Genomic DNA, 14,263 nt, shown 5'->3' on the forward strand with positions numbered 1-14,263 from the left:
TCAGTATCACTGGGCCAAAATCTAGGTGTTGGCAGGTCTGTGCTCCCTACCAGGCTCTAGGAGAATCTGTTCCTTGACTATTCCTGGTGGATGCCAGCATTCCTTAGCTTGTGGCCACATCACTCTAATATGTTATTATAAATATTCTTGATGCAAAATATTTGTTCATATGTGAATCTTTTTTTAAATGATAAGGTTTGAAAAGAGGTATTGTTGAGTCAGAGAGTATTTAAGCCTATTCATGATAATGCTACATTTTTTCTAAAATGTCATACCAGTTTTTATTCACATTTTCAGTATGTGAGCACAGTTCCATTTCACCACTTCCTTGCTGATACCAAGCATTTTTGTTTTGTTTTGTTTTATTTTATATTTTAGATCTAAAAGTTTTAGTAAAAAGTAAACACACTCTTTGCTATTTTGCTTCAAAGTTATAACGTATATTTTTTAAAGTACCAATTGATACATTAAGAAGTATCTTATTTTATCTTTATTTATTAGTGAAGAAAGGAAATTAGTTCTCAAACACTGTTAATGCACTGATGAGGGTGTGTTTGCACTCAGGCTTTACTCAGATCTATAAAGCAGGAAAATCACTAAATCTTCATGGGTAAAGAAAGCACCTATGGCCCAGTGGGACAGTAGGGCTGTGACAGTAAAGGCAGGAGGCACATTGAAGTCAGAGAATTAAACAGAATGTAATATCTGTAAAGTTCGGCATATAATAAAGAAACAGCAGGATGGTGATAGTTCCATTAGCATGTACCCTATACTTTTGGTGTTCCAGTTACTAATATGAAATTGACTTCTTTTCACCCAAAATTTTCAACTTAATTTGAAGGATATTTTCTGTGGAAACCTAATTCTGATAAATATCTGTGGAAACATATCTTTTACTTTGAAGACTTTTTTTAGAGCCTGCTTTCCTGGAATGAGTGGATTTCTAAAGATAGTGTGGAGGACATAACATTGAAAGAAACCTTTTTCTTTTTCCTTCTATTTTCCACATAGTTCTCATTTATTTAGTTTATATATGCATAAAATAAAGGAAGATAGAACCCTTATTGCTTTTCAGTTTTATTTAAGATGTCATTTTCTAACAACATTGCATGGTAAGTAATAGCATGGAGGTAGTGATACCTAGCCAGTTAAGTTCTAGTTAAATTTAAAGTAGGAAAGAAAGGATCATAAATGAAAGTATTAAGCTGTAAAGATAAAAATACTAATATTTGCAGTTTCCTTTTTTTTTAACCCATTGCAATGTAGCTTGTAACTTCATCACAGTACTATAATGACTTTCAAATTGTCAAAATAACTGTTCTTTTCCATTCTCCATTGACCTCACTAAATGCTCATCATGTTGGACTTTGCATAGTGTTGTTGCCCTTTGACTTCCATAATGGTGTGTTTTCTTGGTTTTCCTTACCTTTCTCAGTGCTTGCCTAGTCCTTACAGTGCTTTAGATTTTTTTCTAGCTCTTCCGACAACCCCCCGCCATTTTTCTGTCTGAAAATTGTGATACTTTTCACCAGTGTTCTGGCTCTGTATTTCCAAATGCCTGCATTCTCACTTGTTTGTCATAAAATTTCCTCCAACTCAGTAAATCCAAGCTTGAATTGTTTCACCTAACCACCCATTCATTTAGTTTGGCTACCAGTCCCAAGATAGATGTTATGGCATTATCTTTATTTCTTCCTTTTCAAATATCTTGTAACCAAACTATCACCGCATATTTCTGGTTTCCATATGTTCTTCTCCAGTTGCCCTAGTGTAATGTTGAGTGTTGTGATTTGGCTTAGATTTGGTTGTCATTGGTATTTAAATAACCTTTATTAAAATGTAGAGATGGATTTTATACATATGATTTTGTCTTGTGAAGCATGAGGGGAAAGTGAATGCCTTGGACAGGAATCTTGCCTCATTCATTTTACATTTCTAGCACAGTTGCCCAGCACATAATAGATGTTGAAGAAATGTTTTTTGAAGGAACTGAGCAAATTAAGGGAAGAGCTTTCTTAGTTCTAAGTTCTGTGAGATGAGAGAATCCATTTGAATGGCAACTTTTTTTTTTTTTTTTACCTTTTTGCTATAGAACACAGTACTTCAGTTGTTCGCATTTGTTGGTATTGTTAAAGGAATTCTAATGGTTCTTTTTACAAAATTGACGTACAGTATAAAATATTTTCCCTCTTCCGTTTTAGGTTTTGGAAGGAAGGATGTCGTAGAACACTTACTGCAGATGGGTGCTAATGTCCATGCTCGTGATGATGGCGGTCTCATCCCGCTTCATAATGCCTGTTCTTTTGGCCATGCTGAGGTTGTGAGTCTGTTACTGTGCCAAGGAGCTGATCCAAATGCCAGGGATAACTGGAACTATACCCCTCTGCATGAAGCTGCTATTAAAGGAAAGATCGATGTATGTATTGGTAAGTATTATTTGTTGATATCTAAATTGTACTATCAGCCTGACAGGTGTAACATTTTAAATGAAGGTTTACACAAGGAAGAAGGGTAACTTTTTCCTTGTTTTTTATTGCAGTGGAAATAGTGTTCCCAGAGAATAAATAAAGAAGGCTTTATTACTTATTCTTAGAAACAATTCTTTTCCACCAAGGGGAAGTAGAGAGATGGAAATCTAAAGTTGGTTAGGAACAAGTTTCGCAACATTAACTCTCCAAATGTGAGGCAAATGTCCACTGGTGTGGAACTAAATTTTGATGGATTACTGTTATCAACTTTAGTTAATTTACAGTCTCTTTAAAAGACTGCAAGTTTTCCATCCTAGCATCAATGAGAACCATTATAAAGTACAAGTTCTAACTGAACTGGATGACATATTTGGAGGTTTTAGGTTGATTCAAGGAAAGTCATGTAGTACTAAGGCAAAACCTTTTTCTTTACGTTACTAAAATTGAACACCAGCTATTTTATTAGCACTGGAAAAGCTCTGAGTGGCTTGAATACAGTAGTTCAAGGCTTAATATTTTCAACATGTGCCATAGTCTAGAGAAAAAGCAATTTCAAACAAAATTGAAATTTTCAACGATTTTAAGTATTGTGATTATATGAAATTGTATTCAATCAGCATGTCTTTCTATTTTATATGTATCTAAGTATATATATTTTTAGATTTTGCTATATTTTATAAACTCTTTCATTTTGAATCTAAAACAAGCTTCTAGAGAACAAGCATAATTTCTCCTGAGTGTATCATCTCCTTCTTGAAACTTAAGGTGGTGGATGTTCGTTTAGCCTGTGGCAGGTTGATTTACATAATTGTTGTCTTCCTGAATGGCATCCATTTGTTTAGTCAGATATTTTTATGATAAAACTCAAATACATATGTCATTTTTAAAGGTACAGAGGCGGTGCCATTATTAAGATTTTCTCCCTCTTCATAGCCATCTCTTCCAGCCTCAAATATATTTTTTAGTGTTCCTCAAATTATTGCATTGCCTGACAAAACTTCTTTATCCCATTCTCTCTCATTATCCTTTGTCACTTCACCATCCATTGATGTGACCCTTTGGACACCTTATCCTTTTTGATCTTTGACATCTTCCATTTTCACTTGATTTACCCATTTCCTCCTATGTCTCTCACTAAAACAGCCATGTCCTAGACTAAGTCATTTCATAAAAGTAACCCAAAAAGCTTGAACTTACCACATATTCTCTGACCACTAAACATCTTAAGTTACTTGTGATAAGTTACTAAGTGATAACAATTATTGAACTTGACATGTATTCTTACCTAATCTTCTAGACCTTCAACTTCCCTACTTTCATCCTTTCTTGCTTCACTTTGTCATATCCATTGGATTTTTCTGTCATTAGCTATAGAATTTTATACAGTTTTTACCTTCTTGGAATATTATCCCTTTTAGGCTTCAGTGTTCTATTTTCCTACCTGTACCTCTCTGAATTTTTCATTCTATCAGTGCTTTTAATACCTTATTGAAATTAATATTCCTCTCCTCCTCCTAAATCCACTTCCCAAAAGTATATAATGAAAATGCTCCTTTTATCTAAGTTCATTTATTGGTTTTTTGAGTGTCAGTTATAAATTGAGGTTCAGTTTCAGACAACCCATTTCCTACCATAAAAATACTAAAATTCATTCCATAACTAAAAATATAAATATATACTTCTATAAACATTAGAATATAAAACCAAACTCTTAATATAAAGCTATATTATAAATATTCCTTTTGGGTCATTTTCTTGCACGGGCAGAATTGAATGAGACCTTTCTAATTCTGAGTGCAGTGATACTTGTATCTAAACTATATACTTTGTTTTCCTAAATCTCCCACAGACAAGCATAGGCATTCTTTATTGCCCAAAGAACTTTTAAGTAATTAAAATTAATTAAAATTTAATTAAAATTTAGTTTTTTGAATATTTTTATTGATGATTGTGATTCTGATATTATAGATTCTCCTCTTGAAGTGATCAAACCCTTTTTTTTTCCACTGAAAACTACTGATGTCTTACTTTATCCGTTAAAAATTGCAAAGGAGCATGTCTTTGCTGATGTTGTGTGCTTTGGAGATGTAGATTTGTTTCATCCAGTTGTGGATTCAAAAGGCTTTACACGTCATAAGTTAGCACATCACGCTTTATCTTCAGTTCCACTGATCATAGTAGAATTGGTCACCATTTTGTTGATGATGATCAATAAGATTGTGTGGGACTCATTATAAGGGCATAAATGTGTTTGATATTTGGGTGGGAGTTGAAGTTAAGCTTTTAGCTCGTAACCTCTTATGAGTTGACATTGGCTAGGATGGTCTAGGAAACCAGGCTAGGATGGTCTAGGAAACCATCAATTGTATACTATAGAGTCTAAGGTCTAAATAATACAGAATATTCACAGAATTATAAAATATTTATTAAATTAAATAGAAAATACATTTCTCATCTATTTCTTATACAACTGAATCTATAAATCTTTGCATAATGGGTCAATAAAACTAAGAAAGCCTCCTGTATGTTGTCTTGGCTAGATTGTTGTGTTGCCCTTGCTAGATTGCTGTGTTTCCCAGTAAACCACAGATCTTAAAATATCATATTGCTTTATTATATTTAACTCTTTACATAATAAGAGGCATTTATTATGTTTTGTTTTTGTTTTTGTTTTTTTGCGGTACGCGGGCCTCTCACTGTTGTGGCCTCTCCCGTTGCGGAGCACAGGCTCCGGACACGCAGGCTCAGCGGCCATGGCTCACGGGCCCAGCCGCTCCGCGGCATGTGGGATCTTCCCGGACCGGGGCACGAACCCGTGTCCCCTGCATCGGCAGGCGGACTCTCAACCACTGCGCCAGCAGGGAAGCCCTATTATGTATTTTTAACATTTATTTTGAAATATAGATTCATAGGAAGTTGCAAAAATAGTACAAGAAGATCCATGTATCTATCCTTCACCCAGTTTTCCCCAGTGGTTACATCTTATGGAATCATAATACAGTATCAGAAATAGGACACTAGTGTTGGTACAGTGTGTATAGTTCTATGCCATTAATCACACGTTGAGATTCATGTAACTACTACTGCAGTCAAGATACAGAACATGTTATCAGACTCCCCAAAGATCCCCCTCATTCTACTTATTTATAGCCTACTTTTATAATGACCTACTCCCCATCCCACATCCTTAACCCCTGGCAACCACTAATATGTTCTCATGTGTATAATTTTACCATTTTGAGAATTTTATATAAATAGAATCATACAGTATATAATTTTTTGAGATTGGCTTTTTTTTTTTTTCACTTGACCTTCCAGATTTTTTTTTAAATTGCTGATTATTATGCCATGGTGTTGATGTACCATAGTTTAGCCATTCACCAATTGAAGAACATTTTGGTTGTTTCTACTTTTTGGCTATTACAAATAAAGCTCCTGTGAACATTTGTTTACAGGTTTTTATGTGGAGATGAGTTTTCTTTTCTCTAGATAAATGCTCTGGAGTGTGATTGCTGGTAATACAGTAAGTATATGTTTAGCTTTTTAAAGAAACTGTCATAGTATTTTCCAGTGTGTTCCATGATTTTTCATTCCTAACAGCAATGTATGAGAGATCTAGTTTCTCTGCACCCTTGCCAGGATTTGGTATTGTCACTATCTTTTATTTTAGCTGTCCTAATAGCTCAACAGCGTTTTAATTTACACTTCCCTAATGGCTAGTGATGTTTCACTTGCTTATTGCCATCTGTATCTCCTCTTTGGTAAAATGCCTCTTCATGTCTTTTGCCCTTTTTCTTGAAATGGAGTAGGATGTGTATTATCTGGGATGCTTTTAGTTGCAAATAACAGAATACCTCAACAATAATCGCTTAAACAATAAAATCTTATTGACTCACATGATAGAAAGTCTGCACGAGGTTTTAGGATTGACTCAGGAGTTTCAACAATCTCTAAATAGGCAAACATGTTAGCTTTTCCCTCTTGGTTTCTAGCTCCAAGCATCATATTCTCACATCAACATCCAAAGCAGGAAAGGAGGAGGTAAAAAAAAGGCTTTTTCTACTTAAGTTTTTTTTTAAGAAGAAAAATCTTTCCCAGAAAACTTCCTCTTAAGAGCCCATTTTTCGGAAGTAGGTTACATGTTCACCCCCTGCAGTAACCACTGGCAAACAGGAATGAGAGTATCAGAATTAGTACCAGTCATGATTTATCCCCTACATCTGGGCACCTTGCTTCCCAAATAAAATTGGATTTTTTTAAGTAGTAAGAAGAGGAAATAAATTTGAGTGGATGATTAATGATGTTTCCACAGAAGGATAAAACAAGTAAGATATAAGACTTATTAGTAACATGCCTAGGAGTGGGATTGCTGGGTGGAATGATAAGTGTGTGTTGAATTTTACAAGAAGCTGCATTTCCCTGATGGCTGAACGTGTTGAGCATATTTTTATGTACATATTGATCATTTATGTGTATTCTTTTGTGAGGTCTCTGTTCAGATCTTTTGACTTTTTTTCCTTATTATTCCCAAGTTTTGAGAATTCTTTTTTGTGTTATGGATATAGACCTGTGTTGGATTTATATATTGTGAATCCTTTCTCCCAATCTTGCCTTTCATTTTCTTAATGGTGTCTTCAGGCAAGCAAAAGTTTTCAATTTTGGTTGAAGTCCAATTTGTCAGTTAAAATAGAAAAAGTATTTGGTGTCTTCCCAGCACTGGAATAATAAGGTGAGGTATCTAATAGACAATTATTCTTAGGTTAAACACAGTTTATAGTGAAATAAGATTATAGTTTTAATTATCAATACATTGCAGAAATTCAGGAAAGCAGGTTTTGGTTTAAGGGTCTCTGCTTGAAGTGCCTTATGATAACTTAGGATACACTTTTAAAAATTAAAATGAAAGAATTGGCTACCCCATAATGAAAAATTGAATGTATTATGTGGCTCATTTTTAAGATTTAAAAGTCAGGTGGATCTTGTTTAATTAAAAAATAATTATCCAAAATATGCATGGTTATTTCTGTGATAACATTGTTTGCCCCTACTATTTGGAATATATTTCTAGAATCTAGGGAAATAGGTTATTTTTAATAACTTGTTGCATGAAATCTTTCTGTGAAGGAAGACATTAATTTGTAATACTTAAACTTTTTTTTTTTTTGGTTTGTGCTATCCCTTGGCTCTTCTGAGATCAAAAGACACACACAGATGTTCTTTGAGCTGTTTCTTCATGTCACTGGCTTTGGTCATAGTTTTTCATATTCCCGCAATATTGAGACAGGAATTATAAGCAGTTTAAGTAGTTCAAAGACAGTCTTTATAGTTCTGGTGTAGTCTTAACCTCTAGTTCTCATTGGCATCTCGGAGTAGAGTAGCTATCTGTCCACTCAATAGTATATTTCCTTTCCTTTTTTTTTTTCCTACAAAATGTGAGTTGGGAGCCAAATATAAACTTTGGAGCACAAGTTTTAAGGACCAGAGTACCATTTACCATATTTTATTTTTTCCTACCTTTGTTATTTAGGGATCACATTTTCACATAGAGTCCTCTTCAGCCTGGGTCTATGAGTGAGGGAACTCCCCTGCTATCACTTTCCAACTTGTAGCAGAAGCAAGGAATGAACTTATTTTACTAATAAGCCTTTGAGATTATGGAGAACATTGTTACTGGCCATAACCTAGACTACCCTGACTGACTACACTCTATTTATGAATTGAATTCCTAAGTAAACAATAAAGAAATGGTTACGAAGAATGACTTGTTTGGTTACCATCACAGAGAAAAGTATCTTGGAGCTGATCCCCAAGTGAATCAGGGTCATAAACACAGTTCAAAGTGCTTTCCTACTTAATGATTAGCATATACAAGTGGTATGTGCATAGTGATGAATTAAACTAAAATTGTTGTAATCAAAATATATTTGCTTTCCAATGCAGCTGTAGGGTCAAGTGACAGTCTCTTAAACTGAATCAGGTAAGGCGTCACTTTGAGCATGCTTCCAATCAGTTAGTGTCTTGTTATGTGCACCTTTGGTATTCTGCTGAGATTGTACTTGGTTCTTCTTGGCTGATCCTATTGTTAGTCTTCTGTGGTAAGGAACTAACAATAATTGTCTCATTTATTCTTGTATTCTTGTTGCCTATAGCTGGTATCTAATTGTATACTCAAGAAATGTGTGTGGAATGACAGAGCAATTCACAGGAAGATGACTAGGTTCTCTCTGGCTTTTTTGCATTACTTTGTGTTAACGTGGATAAGGAAGTTGAGTAATTTTCTACTCCTTTTTTTTTTTTTTTTTTTTTGCGGTACCCGGGCCTCTCACTGTTGTGGCCTCTCCCGTTGCGGAGCACAGGCTCTGGACGCGCAGGCTCAGCGGCCATGGCTCACGGGCCTAGCCGCTCCGCGGCATGTGGGATCTTCCCAGACCGGGGCACGAACCCGTGTCCCCTGCATCGGCAGGCAGACTCTCAACCACTGCGCCACCAGGGAAGCCCTCTACTTCTTGATTAGGTGGTATTTTGAGATTCTTTTATTTTAAAGTTATGTGAATTTGCAGCATGTCAGATAATCCTCTATTTATATACAAATATAAAACGTATAGTCAGATATAAATTATGTGTAGATAATCTACCATTTGTCAAATCGTCATTCTTCATTAAGGATGGGTTGTTGAATATTGGTTCCGAGCATGCATTGACTTCTGGTTATGGATTTTCTATAAGGAATGGGCAGTCATACACTTTTTGTTGTTACTTGTAGATTAAACCCATGAGTTCTCCTGTCATGAACTGAAGAGTTGAGACAGGGAGGGAGAAGAAAGAAAAAGGTGATGTTGGTACATTTACCAAAAATTGCTTTGGTTACATGATACATAATACAGTGTTTTCCCTTGAGGCAGCCCAAAGTACCTAACCAAACAATTTCACTAATATTTATAACCTATGCATGAAGCAGATGATTCAATTTACCTACCATTTTACTAGTGAAGAAAGGAGAAAGCTGTTACTTTGCCACAGTCTGTAGAGCTGATATAAAGTTGTTATAATAAGAAATGTTTTCTTGACTAAGAACAGAAAGTTCTCTCTGCTTAGTGAGATTTATTTGAGTGTATTTTAAGAATAAAAAACTAATTTCATTCTTTAAATGTGCCAAACAAATCCTTCTTTATTCTTAGTTCAGCTTTTTAGATCATCTAATATTTAACAAATTTAAAGTGGTAATTTTACCTTGCTTTAAAAACAAAAACAAAAACAAAATCTTAAGATAATCTATTTACTAAAGCTTAAACTGTTTTTATTATTATAACTCACTCCTAAAGTAGTATCTCTTTCATAATTTCCAGGCAACTCTATTTTATGTATCTTTTATCTAGAAAGATATATTTACTTTCCTTGTTCAAACTCTATTTTAAATTACCTTATCTACACACTCGTGTTTCTCTTTAGATCATATAAATCTTTCTCCTTTACTAAATTACCTGATCACTTCCATGGTCCTTTGATGAAAAGTCCTGGAACTTGGGAGTGGCATAGGATTGAGGGTGGGGGGAGAGAAGGGTGAGACTGCTTCTGGTACATTCTTGTCTTTTCAAATATAATACATTGAAGATTAACAGCTTTCTGGGTTTTGTCTTAACAGTAATATTAAAAGTAATAGATGTTCATTTAAAAAAAATTAGCGAGTACACTGATAATAATTGTCACACCTCATTTTCTGTCCATTTAGATTTATGTAGCCAATAAATGAAAATCGGTTAAAATGTAAAAAATTGAAAATTTAATTCCTCAGTTGTACTAGCCACATTTCAAGTGCTTAATTACCATATCTGGCTATTGGTTACCTTATCAGAGTGTGTAGATATTGAAATTGCCATCATTGTAGAAAGTTCTATTGGATAGGGCTGTTATAGTCAGTGTACCTGTGTCCATAGTCCTTTCTACATAAAAATGAGATCATTCCACGCATGCTGTTTTCTTATTTTTTCACTTTGTGTTATGACCATATTTCATTATCAGTGAATATTTTTGTCTAATCTCTTTTTTTTTTTTTTTGCGGTATGCGGGCCTCTCACTGTTGTGGCCTCTCCCATTGCGCAGCACAGGCTCTGGACGCGCAGGCTCAGCGGCCATGGCTCACGGGCCTAGACGTTCCGCGGCATGTGGGATCTTCCTGGACCGGGGCACGAACCCGTGTCCCCTGCATCGGCAGGCAGACTCTCAACCACTGCGCCACCAGGGAAGCCCTCTAATCTCATTTTTAAAGGCAGTCAAGAATTATATAGAAATAACCACTTTTAAAATCATTCACCTATATTAGGCCATTTAGAATATTTCTGATTTTTCACTATTTTATAAACAGTACTATAGAGACTATCATTTTCATTAATTACATATGTAAACCCTGATTACTTTAGGATAAACTACTGGAAAGCTAGAGCTTCTTAATAAGAATCAAAGAAATGTAGCTGCTGGAGTACTCTATTAGGGCTCTTGATTTAGTCTGTCACATTATCTATCCATATGCCATCCATAAATGAGCTAGGTTAAGAAAAGTCATTTCCCACATCTTCCTTACTCTTTGTAAAAATTCATTGAAAATTCAGTGAAGTCTTGAGAATTTGTTTCACTTGCTTTTGTTTCATTTTTCTCTCTCTTCCCTTTTTCTGCAAGAATACTTCCCTTTGGCATTTTTTTTTTCTTTTGCGGTACGCGGGCCTCTCACTGTTGTGGCCTCTCCCGTTACAGGCTCCGGACCCACAGGCTCTGGACGCACAGGCTCAGCGGCCATGGCTCACGGGCCCAGCCGCTCCGCAGCATGTGGGATCTTCCCAGACCGGGGCACGAACCTGTGTCCCCTGCATCGGCAGGCGGACTCTCAACCACTGCGCCACCAGGGAAGCCCTCCCTTTGGCATTTTTAACATTACTTTTCCATATAAAAACTGAATTGGGATCTTTTAAACAAGTCTCAATGTAGCATTTTCATAAAAACTAAAAAAAAAAAAATGGCAAAATTCCATACTTGTATCCTTAAAAAGGAGAAGAGCCAAAAATGATAGCAGTTTTTCCCTTCTGAAATAATCCCTGGTTAGAGTGTTTATGCATTTACCTGATATATTTGGGATTACTTTAGTAGGCATTCTGGTTAATGGTGTTAAATATATATTGATATGTTTATATAGAGAGTTTGATATTTGTTCATTGTATTTTATTAAAATTCCCAGAATGAATGTCTTTATTCTCCTAAGCACTTAAGAAATATATCAAAGATGCTTAAATTAGGGGGAAAAAGGTCAAGTAACAAGAACAAAAGAACAACCAAAAAAACACCTCATACATCTTAAAAAGTGATGTAATGCTTTGCTTACTGCTCAAGACTGTCTGTTAAATTAATTAATTATATGTTTGCACTACTTTTAGATTAAACATGATTGTCCAAAACAGTCTATGGATTTCAGTGAGATGCATGGCTTAAGTTTGGTGTTGTATGAAAGTGGTATTTGAGGCAAATGGCTCATGTAACCAGTGGGTTCTCTTTACATGGTTATCATGTTATCTGAAACGCATGTATATTAAAACTGTGTCCTTGCTTTGTACAGTTCCCTGGTAACTGAGATTTCAGAGGCAGGCCCAGATTGGAGATAAAGACTCATGGAGTCCTTCTCACTCCCCATTTTCAGCTGACCAAACTAGAAAGTTGTTAAGTATAATAATTGCAGTTTCAGGCTTTAAAAAAATGTTATGTATTTTTGTTGTTTTAGTTCTTCAGTTATTTAAATCTGCTAATTCTCTTTTTTTAGATGGGGGTGGGTGTTAGACTTTTCATCTGTAAACAGAATCCAGGATTAAGAATGTAACCTTATTGTGAGTTGTTTCATATTCTGTCCTCAGGTATGACAGTACAAATAAGACATTAAGAAATCCCACAGTGTGTCCAAATATATGTTTATTTTGTGTCAAGCCTGAAAATTTCTATATTTGTTGTGGTACAAATAATCATGGTTACAGATAGAGGGCATATATTTCATTTTGCCTTTGGGGGGCACAATTTTGAGCGTTGATCTTTTGAAAGAATCTTTTGTACTTGAGTATGAGGATGGAGGGAACAAGAGAAGGAAGTATTCTAGTGGGTCTCCTAAAATGGAACCCTGGCTGCCTTGGTGTTACTGCAGAGTCTGGTTGCCTGCTTTCCCACAGGGGGTTGTTGGATGGGGTTAGGAAGAGGACATTGGTCGCTGGAGGAAGGTATTTAGGACAGATGCATAGATGTGCCCTTTAGAATTCACATGAAGGAAAGAAAGCTTGAGTTACAGTTCTGGTGTGATCTTGGCTTCTACTTGTGTAGAATGATAAGGTAGAAATTAAATGCTTGGCTTTAGAATTAAGTATGAATTCCCCTTTACCACAAATAATTTACTTGCTTTGAGCCTCAATTTCTCACATATAAGGTGGGCATCAGACCTACTGCATCAGGTTGTTATGGAAAGTTAAATGAAATAATAAAGCAGGTAGAGCCTTAGCAAGTGCTTGTTTCCTTCCACTCTCTTTTCCCTTGGGTGGCAGCATAAGGTGTTCTCAGAGATCATTTCTGTATTCTGACACTCGGTAAAAACGTAATGACAGATATGTGGCTCTTTGTTGCCTTCAATGTGAATTAGTTTATGTCCTTTGTTTCATATTCATTGTTACTTTGTAAACTTGAATTATGATTTGATAAGACATGAAACTTTTTAAAAAATGGCAGTTTATGCCTTTTAACTTAGCAGAGACATTGCAGGTAGGATAATGGAAAATTATCGTAACATAAACATTTTCCCCACAAATACTTCAATAGCAGGAGTATGAAGTTCTAGTGATTTGCTGTGATTAAGTAAAAAGCGTATGAAAGCTTGACAAATGCAAAGAGATGTGAACAATGATAAGTTTTTAAAGGCAAATTAATTATGAGTAAATAGTTCTTCAAGTTGCTAGAGGGCATCATAATTGCTGCTTCTGAAAATTGCAGCCCTCTAGGAATGAGAGAAGGGAAAGAGCAAAGGAGGAACTCTGTTAAAAGAAAAAGGCATTCTTTTCCTCCTCACTGTGGCGGAAAGGAGCTCAGGTGGGATGTGAGAAACGTGATTGAATACTGTCATTAAGAATATCACTCATAGGATAATTTATCGAAAACAAGCTACATTAAAAAAATTATTTGATATATTTCCCAAAGAATGAAAACTTAACAGTTATGTTCTTTGCCTCCTTCAGGTTGAAAGTACAACAGTATATTGAGGTTCCAATCATTTGAGTTCTTAGAGACATAGGAAAATAATAGTTGTGATATTATTTCTTAAGAAACTAAAATTCAAAGCAGAATCAGAATATTATGGTACTGGCTCAACCCTGTGTTCTTGTGAAAAATGTTTTCAAACATGTGACTTTAAACCTTGTATCACTAAAACTGTAGCACTAAAACTGAATTGGTCTTAATATTTTATAGTGGGGGAATTTGCCTGGAAATGCTAGTAAGTCCTTGAGGCCTTACTCAGCTCTTAACAATTTAGGTGTGGACTCAGAAAGGCGGGTGAAACTTCTCTCAGAGAGATTGGGAAGCACCTTTTGCATGTGGTTGCTGTCCCTAGAACTGTAAAAATTCTGTCATCCTGTTATAAACTTACGTGGTCAGACTATAATATCTACTTCATTACTTATTAGTGTTTTATTTACATGATTCTAGTCAAGCATTAGAAAAAGTAATCTTCCCCTAAGTACAAGGAAGTATAAAACAATAATTGGGCACAAACGAATTCATTG

General features: G+C 35.4%; 1 protein-coding gene across 5 annotated transcripts in view; it reads left to right on the plus strand.

Moving 5' to 3' along the window:
* The window catches only part of TNKS (tankyrase), a 176,310-nt gene that overhangs the window by 22,216 nt on the left and 139,831 nt on the right, over positions 1 to 14,263 (plus strand). For all 5 annotated transcript variants that reach the window (XR_012328923.1, XR_012328925.1, XR_012328924.1 and 2 more), the window contains exon 2: positions 2,202 to 2,426. Coding sequence is in view for 1 of the 5 variants with exons in the window: in XM_004310437.4 (XP_004310485.2) it covers positions 2,202 to 2,426 (225 nt within the window). In the remaining 4 variants the exon portion in view is untranslated. The remainder of the gene's footprint in view (positions 1 to 2,201; positions 2,427 to 14,263) is intronic.

This window comes from Tursiops truncatus, chromosome 21 (assembly GCF_011762595.2).
Source record: "Tursiops truncatus isolate mTurTru1 chromosome 21, mTurTru1.mat.Y, whole genome shotgun sequence".
Lineage (NCBI taxonomy): Eukaryota > Metazoa > Chordata > Mammalia > Artiodactyla > Delphinidae > Tursiops > Tursiops truncatus.